The sequence below is a fragment of the Ambystoma mexicanum genome, chromosome 6p (genome assembly GCF_040938575.1).
Source record: "Ambystoma mexicanum isolate Mex_15411 chromosome 6p, UKY_AmexF1_1, whole genome shotgun sequence".
NCBI classification, from domain to species: Eukaryota; Metazoa; Chordata; class Amphibia; order Caudata; family Ambystomatidae; genus Ambystoma; species Ambystoma mexicanum.
This window is the reverse complement of record NC_090935.1, coordinates 655739349-655759339: the sequence shown is the minus strand read 5'-3', so window position 1 is coordinate 655759339 and position 19991 is coordinate 655739349. Positions and strand designations below refer to the sequence as shown.

Here is a 19991-nt window from a genome sequence, read left to right as displayed (position 1 = left end):
TGTGCCGTTGCCGTGCGGACGGCATCTTGAGCATCGCATAAGACAGCGAGAGCCGTCAGGTCAGGTTCTGCGGTAAACGGATCTCAGGTCAGGTCAGGTCTCGAATTCAACAGTTCACAGATGGGATTAGATGGTAATGATAAAGTAGCAGGTGATCTTGGTCAGTTCCATGCTCTGTGCGAAGAACGAAGATTAATGTCCAAGGGACCAAGGGTAAGCCCCAGGTGGGATGACCTTTCACAGGATTTAGATTGCTGGGGTTGCAGTAAATTATTGCCATTGACCCATTCCAGTTGAGAAAAGGTAGTTATTAGATAAATCAGGCCGCTTTTAGGGTATGATATGTGAGGTCAATCTTCACCGCCGCGGTCACCGTCCGGAGCATGGAGCGGGATGTGTGATTCGATAAATTTCACCGCCTCTTCAGGCACAGTAAAGAAATATAGCTTGCCATTGTGTGTAATCTTAAGACGTGCAGGGAACAGGATGGCGTATGGTACTTTTCGTTCCCAAAGCAGTTTCTTGACCCCAAGGAATTGGCGTCTCTCCTGTTGCACTGCTATCGGTGTAGCCACTTCTGAGATGTACAGCGGTGAAGGGCCCAGTTTCTCCAGAGTACTATAGAATCTGGGTGCGGGGGACCTTGAACTAAAATCACCGCTTCCAGTCATACGTCCATAGAGGCAGCTTGTCTCCTTAGCGCTGGCCACGTCCACACGTGCCAGAAGCACACTCGGGCAAGCACCACAGACGCCGTTTGCGAGTGCCGGCGTGCACTCATTCAACGTGCGCCACGCCAACTCGCGCAGAGGAGCAATCACTCCGATCGAGAGATCAGAGACCATGGGAGCACCACCCGGATCAGCGGCCCGAATCTCACCGTCAGCGCCGCGAGCAGGGACATCCCCGCCAACTGGACGACTGCGCCCGCAGGTACGGCTTCCAAGGCATTTCCTTCATTTCTTACATTGTTCAATGGGGAATCAGTGGGAGTAACAACTGCGTGGGTGTGCGTGGCACTAAAAACATAGTCACTTACCGCAAGTGCAGACAATGCAGGAGCGGCATCTGGAGACACGAAGCACGCGTCCGGGGACTAGGCATTGTAGATTCCAGCTTCCGTTGAGCTTGTGTCTTCGCAAAAGAGCAGGGTTTTGTTGTGTTGCGCATAGTTCCAATTTCGGGCCACGGTGTAGGTGAGCTGAGGAGGAGGAGCCAGGGTTGGTCCAGGATTCCACGGACTTCCTCGGACTCCTCAGACTCTGCCAGACTCTGCAGGGGTAGGCAGGTTTTGAAGCTGGTCAGTCCCCAAAGTATGGAAACTATAGAGCTACTATCCGCAGTAGCAGCAGGAAAGCAGACTCACTCCTTCCACTCCTCAGACTCTGCCAGAATCTATAATAGTAGCTATCCCCAAAGAAGGGAAATACCCCTCAAAGCTAGTCATATCGCCCAATCTTCCTCATTAACGTGGACACAAAAATCGATTCAAGCATCCTAGCTGCCCGCCTGGCCCTGATCCTCCCGCATCAGGTCCACACCACCCACGTTGGATACTTAAGAGGCAGACAGGAGCAGGTAACATCTGAAAGACGCTCAACCTTATGGCCAACCTCAAAAATGCAGACTGCTCTCAGTTGACGCCGAAAAGGCTTTCGACCGCGTCGAGTGGCCCAACTTAAAGGCAGTGATGGAGTGGTCTGGTCTAGGTGAGGAATGGACTCAGGGTGCCAGAGCACTGTACCGTAACTCCACTGCAAAAGTCCTAGTTAACGGAATAGCCTTGCACCCTTTCGTGCTCACTCGTGGTACGGGACCAGGCTGCCCGCTATCCCCCTTATTATATGCCTTAGTGGTGGAACCCTTTGCCCAGGTGATTCGGTCCAACCCTTCTAGCCATGGGATGACACGGGAAAGGAAAGGAATGCAAGCTAGCAATGTTTGCTGATGATATCTTGATGTACCTCACACAGCCGAGAGACTCAATCCATGCCCTTTTTGAAAAATTGAGAGCGTACGGAGCACTCTCGGGATTCCAAGCTAACCTACAGAAATCAATGGCGGTCCCCATTAAAATGAAACACCGAAATTCTGATTGTGAAATGCAGCTTTCATGTGCATACGCAAGCTATTAGCTACGTGGGTGTGCAGATCACTGTTGCCTTAGCGGACCTCTTCGAAGCAAATTACATCCCCCCCTATGGAACACAATCAAGAACGACCTTAGTAGATGGGCCAAATTGCCCCTTTCCTGAGCGGCGCGGTTTACCTCAATAAAAATGAAAATTCTCCCCAGGCTTCTATTCTTCTTCCAGTCACTCCCAGTGATAGTCGCTGATGCCTTTCTAACGGAAATCAAACACACATTATTAGCATACCTCTGGGCAAACGCCAAACCGATAATCCTGTAGACTACCCTCATTTGGCCAAAGCAAATGGTAGGCATGGGATACCCTTATCTCTCAGAATACTACAATGCCTCAGAACTTAGGATCCTCTTAGATCACCTGTGGGGAAAACGCTGAAAAGCAATGGGTCGCTCTAGAAAACGCCTTATTTGCACCCGTGACACTAGGAGTGTTAATGGGTCCCCCTCTCTGCCATGTCCCGAAGAATACGCAAACACCCGGTCCTGTCAGTACTGTGGTTGCTGTGGTGGCCTTCCTGCCCCACGAGAGGTGTTACCACATGGCCGCCCCTCCCCCAAGCTGCATCTGGTCTCCTCCCATACGCGATCACCTGAGCAGATTGTCATGCTTCCAGCCCCGGTACGAGGTGGGTCTAATAAGGGCTGGACAAATGTGGAGAGAGGGAACGCACATTACTGTGGAGGGACTGGAAGAGGCCCTGTACAGTGTCACAAGACCCCCCCCCCCTTGCTTTATCTCTAGCTGAGAAGCATTCTTCAGGGTCCTCGCCGAGGCCTTTCTCTTAAACGCCCGATCACGCCATTCGAACAAATTCTCAGCACGCCCCGGTCCTCTGGGGTGCTGATAGCTGAGTTATACAAGGCTCTCGTAACCAGGGGTCGTCTCGCCCGCCATACATCAGAAACCATGTGGGAAACAGATCTAGACTTGAAAGACCAACCAGATGCCTGGAGAGCTATACACAAATCGGTGTGGAGCTAGTCTATATCCACACAGTACAAAATGCACGCCTTCTGATAAAATGGCATTACACCCCCCCCCCCCCCTGCGGCTGTCTCGGATGTTCCCAGGTACCCCAATACCCCCACCCCCTACTGCTGAAGGCAGTGTGGGGAGGTTTGCCACTATTGGCACCAATGGTGGAGATGCAGGAAAGTCAAAGGATATTGGAAGGGAAGGAAGTCCTGGGGTGGATCAGAGCAAATGACGGAATCACTAGGCCACACACTCCTTTAATACTGTTCGGGGTTGAATCGGATGGAGAGGATTCCTGCACAACGCTCTCACATGCCTCGAAACCTGCTCCTTGCAGCGAGAATGTGTCTAACGATCAAATGGAAAAGAGATATCCTGCCCACCAAAAGGAATGGCTCACAACTGCCCATTCAATTTACGAGATGTAAAGTCTTACAGCCACCCTACTGGAATACCGCACACAGATATGATTTGGCTACCCTTCTCAGAATATTACTCAGCATATTGGGACTCTATGAAACTATCTGAGTAGTAAATAAATGTGTTGCCCCCAATGCCCTATGCTACAATACCCAGGCGTACCGTCTTGCGACCAATTCTGAAGTCACTGTTATTGCAAACTTATTGTGGGAGTGTAGATGGCCACCAGTTATTTCACTGTTGTATTAATGCCTTTTGGGGTTGGTGTGGGGAGGGGGAAGGGCGAGTGGGAGGGGCTCCCTTCTGGATGGGGGCAGGGGGTGTCAACCAAATTCAGGTCTTAACAATGTAGACTAGTTTTCCTGCTTTATTCGTTGCTATGACCGCTACTGTGAAGTCAACAAACTAATAAAAACTATGTTTTAAAAAATAATTGCTTGGATTCCCCTTTTGAAGTAAATTGTGATGTTTCCTTAAATGTACTTCGAAGAAAGGAACCTGAATTTAAAAGTAGAAAGCTGACAAGAAAACCAGATTTTGTTGTTGCGGACTTAAAGTCCCATAATTCCCCAAGTACTGGGACAAGGAAGAGTGGTCAAGAGCAATGTTGCAGAAGTAGTCAGCTTGTTAATTCTAACGAGCCACAGGTAGAGAGGCTTAAAAGGCCCCCTCGGGTGCAGGACTTTCGGTGGAGGAGCAGCAGTAGTAGCAGAAGAGCACGTTGTTGGCAGTCCACGCAGAAGATGAAGGAAAGACAGGGCGCTGGGACCACAGTAAAGCAGATTCCAGCTGCAGGTCCTTAGAGGGTCCTCTTCCCCCTAAATCTGAGGTGCAGAGGTTGCGCAGCGTAAAAGAAGGCGTTCCCCCATGAGAACCGAAGTGCAGAGGTTGCACAGCAGGAAGCGTGCAGGATACTGTCTGGGAGCTGGTGTGCAGCCGAGGGGTCTCTAGAGCAAGTCGACCTCCATCACTGCATTGCGGGTAATAGTTATTTTATTTTTATTTGTTTATTTATATTGTGCTAGTAGCTCAGAAGCCTCGGGGCGCAGAAACACGAACACGAGGTAGAAATGTAGATCAGGACAAGACACGAGACAGGACGTGCATGCGAAAAGGCCTAAAAGTGAGATGGTCCTAGTTAAAGATGTGGGTTGTCACTTGTTTCCAGAAGCACACATAATTTGCTACCATTCTAATGTGTGCAGGGAGGTTGTTCCACAAACCAGCGGCTAGGATGGGGGAATGATTTTCCTGCGCCAAATTTGCGCTTGTGTGGAGCCACTGTGATCTTGTCCTGGTCTGACGATCTGAGTATTCTACTCGATGAGTAGAAGTAGATTTTGGACTTTTGCTGGTGCTTTCCCGTAGATGCATCTATGCGCCAGTGTTAAGGCCTTGAATTGGATTCTGTTTTCAATTTTAAGCCACTGTAGCTCTCTTCTTGTGTGTTCGGATCTAGTTTTTTTTCTTAATGATCCTCGCGGCGTTATTCTGAATGACTTGCTAGCTGTGGAGACATTGTTTGTTGGACCCCAGGACTAGTGCGTTGCCATAGTCCAGGCGTGATAGAATGGTGGCCCTTGCTATGGTAGCGCAGTTGTCTTCTGGCAAATGGGGGATGATGGCTTTTAGTAGTCTTAGGTAATAAGCGCATGTTTCTTTTTTATATACAGAGCTTTAGCTTCAGTCCCCAAAGGTGCTTCCAGCATCATTTGCAGGGTTTTGACTTTGGTCAAGACTTGTATTTGTGTGCCTTTTTATCTGGAACAAGCTATATGCCGGGGATAGTTTTGCTCTGGCTTGGTGAGAGCCAAATACCATGAGCTCAGTTTTTTTTGCTGTTCAAGCACATCCAGTTAGCGGAAGGCAACTTCAACGAGGAAGTCTCTGTTCGAAAGGCAGACCCTCCAGCTTATAGCAATTTTGCGACCCTGAAAATTGCCACAAAAATGGCCGTTAAAAAAAAGGGCAAAAACTGCTAAAACACCAATTTTTGCAAAAACACCTGTGCAAATGTCAGTTTTTGCAAAAACAATCATTTAAAAAAAACAACTCAAGGGCCCAGTTTCTCAAAACTATTTTTTACTCGACAAAAATGAAATGCGAAAAAATGTCATCACTTGCGCAAAATAAGAGTAGCCCAAATCAAAAAAAGTCATGCACCCATTCAGATGGCCCTTTTCACCCCTTTGCACAAATCGGGGGGTATTTCTGTGCCTTTAAAAGCGCTTTCCAAATTGACTTTTAAATGTGCAGAAATTGTAGGTAACCCTATGCACCCGCTTTGAAAAGGTGCATGGGGTGACAGGGTCTTGACTAACCACTAAAGTACTTTTAAGTGTGATGGCTGCTGTCTCACTTGCATTCTGTTCCTGAAACGGGATAGAAATGTGGGGTTTTCTGGGTCGCATTTGCGCTGCAGCTGAGCCTGGTGGAAATGAGCAGGTCTCCTTTGAGAATAAGGTGACCTGCTCTTTTCCAAAAATGGGTTATCTAAAAATGGCATATTCTCTGCTCTATTTTTAAATGCCCCTTTTTCTGAGGTTCTGCCCCAAAATCTACAGTTTTTCAACAAAAAAAAAAAATTGTCACAATGTGAGAGGAAAAGGAGAGAAAGGGGGAGTGATGGGTGAGTTGTGGAATAGTAGGCAAGAAAGCGGAGGGAGAGCAGTGGATCAGAGGTGGAAGTGGTGGGCAAGAGAGCAGAGAGGAAGCACTGGGGCGGTGGGTCAGAAATCAGAAAGGGATCGGAGGTACAGAAAGTAGTGGAAGCTTGGGCTCAGGGGGCGTCAAGGGGTAAAAAATAGAGGGGTTGGCTGAAAATATGCAGTGAGCTGTAGATTGGGAGAAAGGATGAGGTAAGAGTGCGATAGAATGCGAGAAACGATGCAAGATGCAGAAGTATCACAAAATAATGAAGGACTGTATACTGTGGGCGGAATTGGGGAGCGTAAGGTGTGAGTTGGGAATATGGTTTGGAGTTTGGCAGGGACTGTAGAGTGCAAATTGTGACTTGGCAGTGTGACAGAGCATGTGATTGTGTATGACTGAGTGAGAGGTTCAGGAATACAACCTGTGATGGGGAATTGATGAGATGTGAGGTGTGTTGGTGAGAGGGGTGTGTGGGTGTTGGGGGGGGGGGATTGGAGAATATTTTCAGCATTGCAACTTATAATGATCAAGACCGTTAATAATATTAAATAGTCATGCACATTAAACCAAAAAAGTAACAGAAACAAACCCTGTTCTCCCAAGCCAGAGCTAGGACTCTTCTCATCTAATTGATACAAAAGGTACATATGACGCCCTGGCTCCCTTGTAGCCTTGCACGCTGCCACTTTCCTGAGATGTGCCAATCTTGCAACCTCCAGTCAATAAAAAAAATGTGCTGCAAAAATGCTGCAATAAATAAAGGTGTCGCAAAATTCGACATTTTATGCCACATTATCCTGGAGCGTCTGAAAAGGAGCCAAAGCAGTTGAAATCCTGCAGCACGCGAAGGTATCAAAGATGGAAGCCAATGAGTGTTACTGTTCTAATTCCTTGCGTGAACATTGGCAGACAATAGCCAACGAGAACCACTCGCGTGTGAGCTAAATTGCTGTTAATCTGACTGATTGTCAGACAATGAATGCACCAAAAGAAACACTTGCGTATGAGAGAAACTGCCTGAAAAGTATTAATTGCATATTCAACTGAAGAAAGCAGCTGAAATGCTAATCACGTGTGCCTAAAAATGATTCTAAAGGCAAGGATAACTGAAGGATTGTGTTCAGCAGCAGAAAACATTGTAGCTTTGAAGTTGTTACTGAACTTTAAAATGTGAGTTCCAGGGAAAAATCAATCATTGGCCGAAGCCAAGAGTGGCACAAGCATCACCGAAAGCCAAGAGTAGTACACGCTTTACCCAAAGCCTAGAGGGGTACAAGCATTGTCTAAAGCCAAAAGAGACTAACACCAAGGCATGCCACCTATGGGACCAACAGGAAGAGAAGGGGCGAATGCAATGTCTTAGAGGGGTGCAGCTTGTTAATGGGGACGGTTCCCTAAACATTGAAGCTGGTATCAAAACTCAAATTGCCAAAGCCATAAGGAGGAAAGGTAGAATTACATCCTTAAAGGCATTTTGGTTGTTTGTGTTGCAGAAAGACAAAAGTAGCAAAGAGGCTGCCCTTCTGGAAGGTGAATGTGCTTACATGAAAGTGTTGAGGAGCACTCATGTGAATTTAGTCTTTTCTGAAAAGTTGTTGAAAGTCATAAAATTGCCAACTGCTGAAGCTGTGGTATACTTTTGGTTGTCAGGAGATTTAGAACTTCAGAAGCATTGTGGATTGCATAAAAGCTATCGGGCAGGCAAGTAGGCACGCATGGTGAATCCTTGTAGAAGTGGGCCTGGTATGAGAATAAACCAGGTGGAAGTGCTGTGAGGTTATCCTGACAAAAATACCAATTATGAATTATGTTGTTGAAAGCAGAGCTGAGAAGAGTGGACATTAAGAAGCTGTTTCTTTAAATCTTAGAAGCTCTGAAGCAAATTATCCTCACTTAGAATACAATTGATGCTGTTTGAGTGAGGGACAGATATCCTTTGTTAGAGTGCTTTCTTTAGTTTATTTTAGAAAGGTAAATCCTCGTCAGGGTAGGGATACTGAGGTGTTGATTGAAACTTATGAATTCATAAAATGGCATATTTTGAGAAATCTAAAAGTTGTACGCCTCACATTTCTGACGCCTTACATTAGTCACTACCTTCTAATCGTCGTCCTGGCTCCTTCTGCTCCTTCTATTACCATCTGCCTTCATGCCTCCACTGTGTCCATTCAATGCACTCCAGTCCTCCACCCACCAACTTCAACAACTCAAACTGACAAACTAGTATGTGTGGCTTATATAGGTGCTCTCCTGTCCCATGAGGTGGGACTTTTGCTGGGAGCTTACAGATGTGAAGGGTTAGGGGGCGGGGACTGTGATTGTTGCCATTGACTTCCTGTAGGTCAGAGCAAGGCTGTAACCCGAATGGGCATCCTGGATGACTTATCTGTAATGGGGCAGGTACAGTTGTTGGAGTTTTTGTCTGCTTGTAATTAAGCTTTGGTCAGACAAGGTTGTTTTGGAAGGGTGAGGAGTGTGTGCTTTCTCTTTTCCACCTCTCTAATATGATCTACATTCTCCCTCTTTTTAATATTAGAAAATGGGCAAGAATGCGTGCAAGACGCTAACAAATGTCAGTTGTACCGCACTACTTCCATGAAACGCAGGATAACAATAGAGAGAAAGGGGTGTAATAATTGCTGTCCAGAAAGCTTATTTTCTATAAAGACTTAATGCATATGGCAACAATATTTGAACCGTCACCAGACCAAGCCAAAACAAGTAGATAGTGGCAGGTGGGCTGGTCACAGGATTTGTTTTCTGCTACTCATCAGCTTTCTATGCATTTACCTTAACTTGGGAATATGGGGATTGTTTTTTGAACATGCATATTGCTTGCACACACCTTGCTATGTATTTGTCACTGTATCAAACTAGGTCTATTTTAATTGTCCAATATCCGCATGCATATCTAATGTCAATGAACATCACCTAGTTCATGCTTCACTACCACATTTGATCTTCTCTTCTGCCATCTTATCTACAACAATCAATGTTTGAATCTGTTCAGGGGTGTATTTTTATCAGTTGCGATCTTGGGGTACGTAAATTGCACAAGACCTCATAATCGAGACGTTTACAGTCTGTTTTATAGAACTGTGTAGGTTTTTAGTTTTAAAATGGTGTCTTGTGTGGCAAAAGCTCAGTTTTTTTGTTGTCATTGTAGGCCTGAAGAGAAAAGCACTGCTGAACCAGAAGATGAAGTGGAAGATGAGAACAGTGAGGGACCTCTCATGGTTCCCAGAGTCAAAGTAGCAGAAGATGGCACCATTATCCTTGATGAGGAGAGGTATTGCAATTTCTATAACCATACAGTCTTTATTGTAGCAGTGTCATTGCAGATATGTCATTTACCGTGTGAGAATGGTACAAGGAAAGAAGATTTATGATAATATCCAAACCTCACTCACAAACCATTCTTCATAATGGTCTGAAAAGTTGTCTCATGGGACTCATTGAATGGATTTTAGTCCCGGTCTAATACAATTCTGGAATACTGCTTCAGTGTTTTAAACCATGTTTTTGCATTCACCCCCCAAGTCAGAGGACAGTGCCATTTAACTTTATACAAAAGCCACCAACTTTCAGATAACAGGTTAGCTGTCAGTGAAATGCCACTGGCTTACCAAGAGGGATCATTGAATGGAGACTGATACTGCAAACCATAGTTTGCTTAGCAGGCTCACCTCCCTAGCCTCAAAGGTGGGTGTTCCCCCTACGGAAGACAGGACAAAGTCTGCACGTTCTTCAGTCATCTGATGCACAATCCACTTTCCTCCATACCTCAGGTGCATCTGTTCCGGCCAGGTGCATGTTGCAAAGCAGTGTTAAATAAAATAATAGAGCTGGTGCAGATGCAGTTCTTTATTTTGCATTCTTCCAGGTGATTATAAACTTAACGCGACCCCCAAAAATGTAGATTTTTATTTTATTTCACCCGATATATATATGTGGGGGGATGGGTATAATATATAAAGGATGAAAGGGGGGGGCTGTGGGCATCTCCCTCCCCTCATGGGTGAAAAGCAAAGTTTAAATAAAAAAACACATTTTTGAGGGTCGCAGTAATAACAGATATTTCTTCCTGCCACAATCACCAGTCCTTCAGACTATCAGTACTGGGAAACTGTTTCGAAAGGATTGTGTCCTTCTGCGTATTCCTTGCGGTATAATTATCCTTCCAGCTTCAGCTGCTTCGTAAACAAAAAAAATCAGACTGGGAGAGCTGTGTGCTGTCTCGTCGAGTTGATATCCCTCGAGGGCCTCAGTTCGACTGTCGACGTCATCATCAGTATAAATAGCGCACTCGGCGCCTGTTCAGTTTTTCCGAGATAACACTTCAAAGAATTACGGCACGCTTTGGTTCTTTAGTGAACTTCGTCAGCTAATTTTCTTCAACGAAAATGTCTTTCCCCCGTCGGATCCATCAATGCCTAAGAAGGGCTTCAAGAAGTGCCAAGATTGTGGATCGAAGATGTCGATCACCGACCCCCACCGCTTATGTCTGTGGTGTCTTTGTACTGGTCACTATACCTCCGACTAGAACTCCTGTCAGGCAATGACCGAAAAGGCTCTGAGGGAGCGTAAAGGTAAATTTGATGGTGGGGAGGTTGCCTTCGAAGTCTCCTTCGAAGAGCTCAAAAAGAAACACTGATAGTTGAGGGATTCTCCTCCACAGAAAAGATATCGATCAAGAAGTTGATTGCGCCATTCTTCTTCGAAGAAGAAGGCCAAGGAACTGCATCACAGGTCACTTTCGACCTCTAGTGATTTATCAGCTGAGGTAATCGGATGTCCAACTAAATTAGACTCCACAGCAAAATGGGATGCGTTTCATAAAGAAATGCTTAAAATCTTCAAGAATGCAGCCCCGACCCTCTGTCGATCTGCATCAAGACGACAAAGGAAGTCAAAGACTAAATCTTCGAAACCGAGCCGTAAGCCGGTACAGCATCGAGAAACATCTTGATCCAACAAGATATTGTCGAGGGCTTTGACAAGCCAGGAATCCAGTCCATCGAGGGTTCCTTCGCTGACACCGTCAGCGTCTGAGCTGCCGATGCCAGTGTCGAAGTCGATTCTGACAAAATCGACTCCGAAGTGGTTGACTATTACTTCAAAGTTGTCAAAGCCAACAGTAACCCAGGAAAAGGTTTCAAACCCTTGCCAAAGAAATACTTTTTTAAGTCTTTAACCTCCATTTATGAAGATAATGAAACTTCTGATAACACTCCACCATTTGGGTTCCAATATGGCACCCCTAATGTGCCAGATGAATTAATATCAGAAGAGTCTAGGTTAAGACATGTATGATAACCTTCAGTCAGCCAGTGGTTTAGATGCATCTCCCGATCTGTAATTCGGTAAACCAGGTCCTACCGAACACGCTGACTCCTCATATAGCAAGCTGATTAGCAAGGTGATTGTTTTTAGGTTGGAGTAGGCCTACTCCTTCTTTTGAGCAGGATGACCTGACAGATATTTTGGATGATGGTCCCCAAAAAGATCCAATTTTGCCATTTTACATTGCACTACAAAAAACGGTCTCAGCAAATTGGGAGACACCAGAGACTGCGGCTGCAGTGAATAACACTTTTGCTAGAAAGTATAGGCCATTCAGCAGCTACCCAGAGTGCTTACCAAAACGTCCAACACCAGAAAGCTTGGTGTTTCAAGCTGCTACATCTACTGAGCAATCGGCATACCCCTCACTCCTGATGGGGATAAGAGAGTGGATGCGTCTGCGAGAAAAATATTTACTGCTGGTAGTATGGCATTAAAGTCAGCTAACGCAACTTGTACCTTGTCAAGGTTTACGTTTTAGCCTGTGGGACTGCATAGCTATGGCAGCTGAACACATCCCGGAAGGTGAAGGTGAATAAAGAGACTGCTTCCTGGCTATCAAGGAAGGTAAGGCGGCAATGGGTGAATGCCTCCAGTCAGGTCTGGATACTGCTGACAGCATCAGCAGATCCATGGCAACTAGCACAGTGTTGCACAGTGTTGCACAGATTTGCGTAGTTGATGTCCGGATTTGCACCAGATGCCCTTTGGCGGTTCAAAGCTGTTTGGCAGCAAGGCTGATGAGAGTTTGGAAAAGCTGCAGACCTCGAAAGCGGCGGCTAAATCCCTTAGCGCTGCCATTAGACAGCCTCACACCCCTACGCTGGTTCATCTTCTTGGAGGGGGTAAGGCCTTTCGATTCTACTCCTCAATTGGAAGAGGACAAGCCAGTCCAAGAGGCCGGAGAAGATTCCCTCGTGGTGAACGAGGGAGAGGTGCTAAACCAGCACAAGCAGCAGCAGTTTTACCATTTGCTGCCGCTTGAGCCCCCTCAAAACCACTCTGAGGCCTTGACTCACAAGGCCCTGGTGGGAGGTAGACTTACTTAGCATCTAAAATAATGGCGGGGCATTTCTTCAGATGCTTGGGTACTGGAAACTGTAGCCCAAGGTTACTGCCTTCCTTTTCAAAAAAGGCCTCTGGATCATCCAATGGGAAAAAAAACTCTTTCAAAGTTCTGTATCTGCTCCTTGTGCAGGAAATTTTGACCCTGCTAGAGAGAGTTGCTATATTACAGTACCTGTGGCAGAAAGGAGCAAGGGTTGGTACTCCCCATACTAATTCCCAAAAAAGGACAAAGGATTGAGACCCATCTTTGACTTAAGAAACTTGAACACGTTTCTCAAGTTTCCTATCCATCTCAAGCACAAAGTACCTGAGGTTCATGGTTGGCAGTTCTCATTATCAGTTTCAAGTCCTGCCATTCGGGCTGACCTCCGCCCGATGTGTGTCCCCCAACTTAATGACGGTGGTGTCAGCGAGTCTCAGGAGTGGTGCATTCATGTTATCCCTACTTGGACGATTGGCTGATCAGGGCACGTTCCCCCGAACAAGCCCGGGAACATCTCAGCCTAACCCGCCACTCTCTCCACAGACTGGGCTTCTCCCTCAATTACAAGAAGTGCCACATTATACCATCTGAAAGACTCCCAATTTATTGGAGCAGTCTGGGATGCTTCCTCGAGGAAAGCCTCACCACATAAGGTGAGAGCTCAACATATTCTGCAGATGGTCACCAAATTCCAGAGGGGCCAGCATCTTCCAGCCATTTTTTTTAAATTTTTTTTTAGGTTGCTCTGTCTCATTGCATCATGCATTTTTCTGGTGCCAGAGGCTTGCTTCAGAATGAGATCCCTCCAATTGGCTTGCAGGACTCCATGGTCCCAATTCTCAGGCAGAATGTCAGACCACCTGAAAGTTCCAAGCAGAGTCTCCCAGGACCTTCTATGGTGGGCTTCCAAGGACAACATTCTGAAGGGATAATCTTTTTGGCAACCATGGCCGGAGATAACTGTAATGACGGATGCCTCACATACGGGGTGGGGAGCCCACGCCAATGAGCTGAAAATCAGCGGTCGTTGGTATCCATCGGAGTCCAAACTACACATCAACCTTTTGGAGCTGAGTGCAATCAAACAAGCGCTGACGCCCTTTCTGTCCTCTGTATGGGTAAAGAATGTCATGATAATTACGGACAACATAGTGGCCATGCACTACCGCAACAAGAAAGGAGTCGTAGGGTCATTACCACTCTGCAGAGAAGCAATTCAGCTTTGGTTCTGAGCAAGTCGAGAAGGAATCTCTCCATCTGCAGTTCACCTAGCTGGAGAGGGGAACGTGGCAGCGGATCCTGTGAGCAGGCAGAACAGTCTCCCATGAGCAGGAACTAGCTCAGGAAGTCCACCCTTTGGGGAACACCGCAAGTGGATCTGTCTGCGACCAGTGTCAAACGGAAGTGCGACCTGTACTGCTGCAGGCAATTTCCCCCAAGAGGAGGTCTTGGAGACGCGTTCGTAGTGGACTGGGAGTTTCCACTCCTGTACGAGTTTCCTCCAGTCCCTGTAATTCTTCATGCGATCAGGAGGTTGAGCAAGTTCGGGAAATCCATGATCCTAATTGCTCTGGATTGTGCCAGGAGGACATGTTCATCTGCCCTCCAATGGGTTGGTCTTCCACAAAGAGAGGGACCGTCTCTCGCGAGAGGAGGGTCGGGTTCTCCATCCAGAGGTCAAGACTCTCAACCTTCACGCATTGTTTCTGAGAGGCTGAGATGCAAGGATTGGGACCTCCCGGATTTCGTAATGGAGATCTTGCGTTGGGCCAGAAGGCCAGCAACAACATCCTTTTGCCGTTGGAACAAGTTCAGCAGTTGGTGCAGGGCTAAGAATGGATCCCTTTAAATGTGACACACCTATGGTGCTTTATTTTTTGTTAAATTTGGCGTATCTGGGGCTCAGATTGGAACAATTAAAGGTTACCTGGCGAAGCTATGTATTTTCAAGCACTCATCAGAGGAGAATTCATATTTTAAAATCACTCTGATTGTTCAATTCCTAAAGGGTCTTACTAATGTATTTCCACCAGTTCATTTCAAAGTCCCTGTATGGAATCTTAACCTGGTGTTAAAATGTATAACATGCATTCCTTTTGAGCCTATACACTTGTTAGGGAGAATTCTCTGAAATGTGCTAATTCCCTTTTACCTTCGAGACCCTCAGCACTTTTGCTGGACTTTAGCACCTTTAATATTTATCCTGGAGAGAGTGAGACCTTTTTCCCACTCACTCATGCATTTTTTGTTTAATTTTAACTGTTTCTTTTGGTTGTGGAGTCTGACAAACTCCATAGGCATCACCCTTTACATTGTGACACACCGCACCTTCAGTGCAGTGACACAGGGAAGTCTTTCAGATTTCCCAAAGGTTTATATACCTTCTCTTGGATAAACTACTGTTTCCAAGAGCAGTGAAGTGAAATTGATTTTACTTACGTTTTGTAACTTTCTAGACCCAGCACACACTACCTTGCAATAGGGTGCTGAGGGGTTACTTCTAATTCCCTTTGTTTAGTTTCTCATGTAACATTTTTATGTTACCCTTTCCACAATAAATGTCTGGTGGCAGTGGTTTACTTTTTCCTACCATTGTTTTTCTACCGCGGGCTGCAATTGCAGCTTCAGTAAAGCACGCATGGGTGCACATTTTGTCAAAATGGAACGATTCTCTTTTTTTGCCATTTCTTGTTGGAAAGGTCCTTCTTGAGATTGACTCTGCGCGCCAAACCAAGTTTGGCAGTGTGTCTGGCAGGGGCAGGAAGTGAGGGAGGGGCCTGAAACTCCCTATGCTTAATCCCCTTGGTTACAGCAATGCACCCAAAGGTGATTGGTTGGCTGGCTGTCCTTGGTGGACAGCCACCCTGCTTTGCGATTGACAGCTAGGCTGCAAATGAATGGGAGAAACCTGCATAAAATGCAAGGTGTTTTGCTTGGAAGGCTGAGTCGACCACTGGACTAAGGAATCCAAAGAAGAACTTGGAAGAGATGCCTGCTGCAACTGCTGGACCATTGCTTTGCACGGTGAAGCCCTGCTGCAGTGCTGAAGCTCTGAATTCGCCTCGACTAGAGAAGCCCTGCAAAGGATGATTTCTCCCCTTGGGTTGGTGGGACCAATCGACCCCAAGACAAGCTCATCTGGAAAGCCTCCTGGTGCTGGCTGTACTTCCATTGCTGCTGCAGGAACCGATTGACAGGGAGAGGAAAACCAGAATCGAGTGAGTGTCTTTAAGCCGCACCTCAGCTCCAGGAAGACCCTCCGGACTCCCAACAGTGCTGGACCCCAAATGCGAGGAAAGTCAATAGTGGTATCCAAGAACGGCAGTGTTGCTATTTGCGAGAGGCACGAGAAGCTGAAACCGCGATGTGCTGCTGATCTGAAGTTTGCCCATTGCTGCCGCCGACCTTCAATTCATAGTGCAGGAGTCCCCAGACTTCCTCCTTTTTGTCCCCACGACTGAGGCCCTGGAACACAGGAACTCCAGACCTACAACTGGAACAGAAGCCAGCTGGAACCAATTTCTTCAGACCTAAGGTACTGTAAACTAAGGGGTTGCTTACCTCTTGTTGTGTAGCCTTGCTAGCTCTCAGTTGAGACTTGCCTTGGTAGCTTTTGCAGAGTTCTTTGCAGCTTTGCCCCTCACAAGCCTCCCAGCTTGTGGCCCTACAGTGATTTCATTTTCTACAAAGACTTCTAAAACATTGTGCAAGACTTTCAAGAAGTGCTTCAGCTCCCCTAGACTTTGCTCAACTAACATTTGCTGTCCTGGTTACCTGAAAGACCCTTCTTACCTCTGACCTTGTGCTTTAACTAGCCCTCAACAAAAGTCACACATTCTGTAAATTGTGTAGCTGGGAAAGGGTTAATTTACTTTGCATTGGGGGTTCAAAAGTACTTACCTGCTTAAGAATATTTGTTAACCTTTGTTTTATTCCCAAACCACCTCCTTTTGACACCAAACTGCTCTAAATGTACCAGTGATATATCAATGCCCACAGTGTCCTAGTTATTTAAGTCACCTCAGGGTGTAGGAATTGTCTGTGTGCCATCCCAAATGTGTAGCTACTGATTTATTGAAACTAAGTCTGTATTTCGAGGGTATTGGGTCCTCTGACGTATTCCATATCTGACAGATAATGTCCACAGCTGTGCTGCTTTGGAAAATTTTCGGCGCCCTGCGTCGATGCGCCGTCCCCGAGGACCTCCTCCGACGTCACCCGATGTGATAAGTAGGACGCACGACGCCTGTATCCTCAGTTCCGTTTTTTCCGCGAACGTGTTGCTTCATGAATCTCGGTACGCCTCGACTCTTTGGAGTTTGTTGTATTCTTCTCGGTTCTTTGAACCTGTTCGGTTTTTGTGAAAACCTGTTCGTGACGATGTCTACCTCGTCTTCAACCCCGCGTCGGGGCTTCAAAAAATGCGGGTACTGTGGGTCCAAGATGTCGGTAAGACTCGCACGACGCCTGCCTCTGGTGCCTCGGGGAGGCCCACGACACGGACGACTGTCGACTGCCAGTCGCTCACGGCCAAGTCCTTGCGGGAGCGCAAGAAGTTGTCAGTAGGTAGGGTGTCTAATCCCAGGAAGTCTAGGTCTTCGGGGCTTTCAACAGATGATTCGAGAGGCGACTCTCCGCATCATCGTCGGAGGTCCAGTGGGTCTCCTTCCAGGAGTCGGTCTCGCCACTCCTCTGCCTCTTCGAGGCATTCCTGCAAGCCCCGGCCTCGGTCCCCTTCCCCGTCCTCTTCCGAGGACTCCGCCCGTCGGCGGGTCGCTTCTCCCACCATGCAAGCGACACCAGAGGAATGGGCTTCCTTCAGGAAGATGTTGGCGATCCTTGAATCGCAGTGTACCAGTCCGTCCGCGCCTCCGAGTGGGGTCGGTCGAGAGACACCGCTCGCACGCCTTCGGGCTCGGGTGGTCGGCACGGTTCGCGGGAGAGGTCCCGCTCGGACAAGGGTAACTGTTCTCGCCATGCTCGTTCCAAGTCCCGGTCCTCGACGCGCTCGAGACCGCGTGATCGTGTGCCGTCTTCGAGGAAGACGTTGACGCATGTGGCGCCGAGGTCGTCAACGCCCTCTCTCGAGGCTCCGCTTTCGAGGGGGTCGTCGGCGCTGTCGGCGCCTAGGTCGTCGAAGGACATGCTCGGAGCCCTGGCTTCGAGGCCTGTGTCAACGCCGCCAGTGCTGGCGGCTCTGCGGCTGACGTCGATGCCGAATCTCTCGATGCTGACTCGTTCGGCGCCCTCGACGCCTTTCGAGGCAGTGGTGTCGGAAGGGCCCCGTGGCACAGGGGTAGCCCCTAGAAAGGCTCTCGCTAAGGTCAGGCATAGCTTTGGTCCCCAGGTGTCTTCCTCTCACTGCCTGGAGTACATTTCAGAGGGTGATGAGGGTGATGAGGGCTCTGAGGGCTTGGTTCCGGTTACGATGCCTGATGAGCTTCTCTCGGGCCATAGCCAATTTGATGACCTGAGGCAGTCACTGCATGATGCCAGAGGACTGGACACCTTTCCGGAGGTGGAGTTTTGTAGGCCGGAGCCTGGCACTCATGCCGATTCTTCGTATCGGCGCCTTATGTCTCGGGTCACCGAGTACTTGGGATGGTCGGCTCCCCCAGGGGAGTTTGTTCAGGATGATCTCACGGACATCCTTGATCTTGGTCCCCCCCCACTGACCCGGTACTTCTGTTTCATATGGCTCTGCAGAGAAGGGTGGCGGCGGCTTGCCCACTGCCGGGAGTCTCTCCGGAGCAGGGCAAGTCTTTGTAGCGAAAATACCGTCCAGCCAGTAGCGACCCCTGCTACTTGTCCAGGCACCCCACTCCGGAGAGTTTGGTGGTGCAGGCGGCTACGGCCCCGGCAAAGCAGGCGTCGTATCCTACCATCCCTCCGGATAGGGACGACAAACGTTTTGATGGCTGGGCAGAGAAAGTGTTTTCTTCAGGCGGCCACCTCCGTATGTGCCTTGTCTCGTTTCACACACACACTCTGTGGAACTGTGTTGCATTAGCGGCTGAACATATTCCCGAAGGGGATGAACGGGATGGTTTCCTTGCTATGGTTTAGGATGGCAAGGATGCCATGTGTGAGGCCGTTCAGTCGGGTTTGGACATGGCAGATTGTGTCAGCCAGTCCATGGTGGCGAGCTCCGTAATTCGCGGGTTTGCGTGGTTGCGGAAGTCGGGGTTCGCTTCTGATGTGCAGTCCTGGCTCCTCAACATGCCCTTTGACGGTGAACATCTTTTTGGCAGCAAGGCTGACGAGAGCCTTGAAAGGTTGCAGACCTCCAAAGATGCAGCAAAGTTGTTGGGCACTGCAGTTCGACAACCTCCGTCTTTTCGTCCTAGGGGACTACAATGGAGGGGTGGTTCCTTTCGTATTACTCGTCCTTCAGTAAAGCGAGAGGAGCTGTCAGTTAAAGGGGTCACCGTAAGAGTGTCAGAGGTGGAAAACCGGGTACTTGAGGTGCCAAGGCCGCTCAGGCAGTTGCCTCTTTGCCCTCAGGCAACGCTGCTGCCACTCGGTCATGAGGCCAGGTCCCATGGTTCGCCGGTTGGGGGGGGAAGGCTGGCGCAGCATCTTGTAGAGTGGCTTGCCATTACTTCAGATGTGTGGGTTCTGGAGATCATAACCCACGGCTACTGTCTTCACTTTCGGCAGAGGCCTCACGACAATCCACCTGGGAACCTCTTTGAAGAGTCTGGATCCGCTCCTTGCGCAGGAAATTCAAGCCCTGCTGGAGAAAGGCACCATAGAACTGGTGCCTGTAGCGGAGAAGAACAAGGGATGGTATTCCCCTTATTTTTTGATTTCGAAGAAAGACGGGGGATTGAGACCCATCATGGACTTGCGCGGTTTGAACAAACTCTTCAGGAAGGACAAGTTCAAGATGGTTACTCTCTCTCAAGTCCTCCAGGCCCTTCAACTTCAGGACTGGTTGGTGTCTCTTGACCTCAAGGACGCTTACTTCCATGTGCCGATCCATCCCAAGCACAAGAAGTACCTGAGGTTCGCGGTTGGCGACTCGCACTTTCAGTTTCGGGTCCTGCCTTTCGGATTGACCTCCGCCCGAGGGTTTTCACCAAGCTCATGATGGCGCATCTCAGGAAAGGGGTGATTCACGTCTACCCCTACCTGGACGATTGGTTGATCAGGGGGAGCTCTCCCGAGCAAGTCCTGGATCATCTGTCCGTCACCTGCCACTCCCTTCACAAGCTGGGCTTCTCCCTCAATTTAAAGAAGTCCCATTTGACGCCAACACAGCGGCTCCAGTACATCGGAGCAGTGCTCGACACATCCCTGGGGCTGTGTTTTCCTCCCCAGATGAGGGCTCTTCACATTCAGCAGATGGTACACAAGTTTCAACTTGCCCAGACGCTCCCGGCGTTCGAGTTCTTGAG

The 19991-nt window shown here is 48.1% G+C and overlaps 1 protein-coding gene across 5 annotated transcripts in view; it reads left to right on the top strand.

The window, feature by feature from the left end:
- BDP1 (BDP1 general transcription factor IIIB subunit) overlaps positions 1-19991 on the top strand; it is a 2223165-nt gene that overhangs the window by 280862 nt on the left and 1922312 nt on the right. For all 5 annotated transcript variants that reach the window (XM_069627521.1, XM_069627519.1, XM_069627520.1 and 2 more), the window contains exon 5: positions 9364-9486. In XM_069627521.1, the coding sequence (XP_069483622.1) occupies positions 9364-9486 (123 nt within the window). The remainder of the gene's footprint in view (positions 1-9363; positions 9487-19991) is intronic.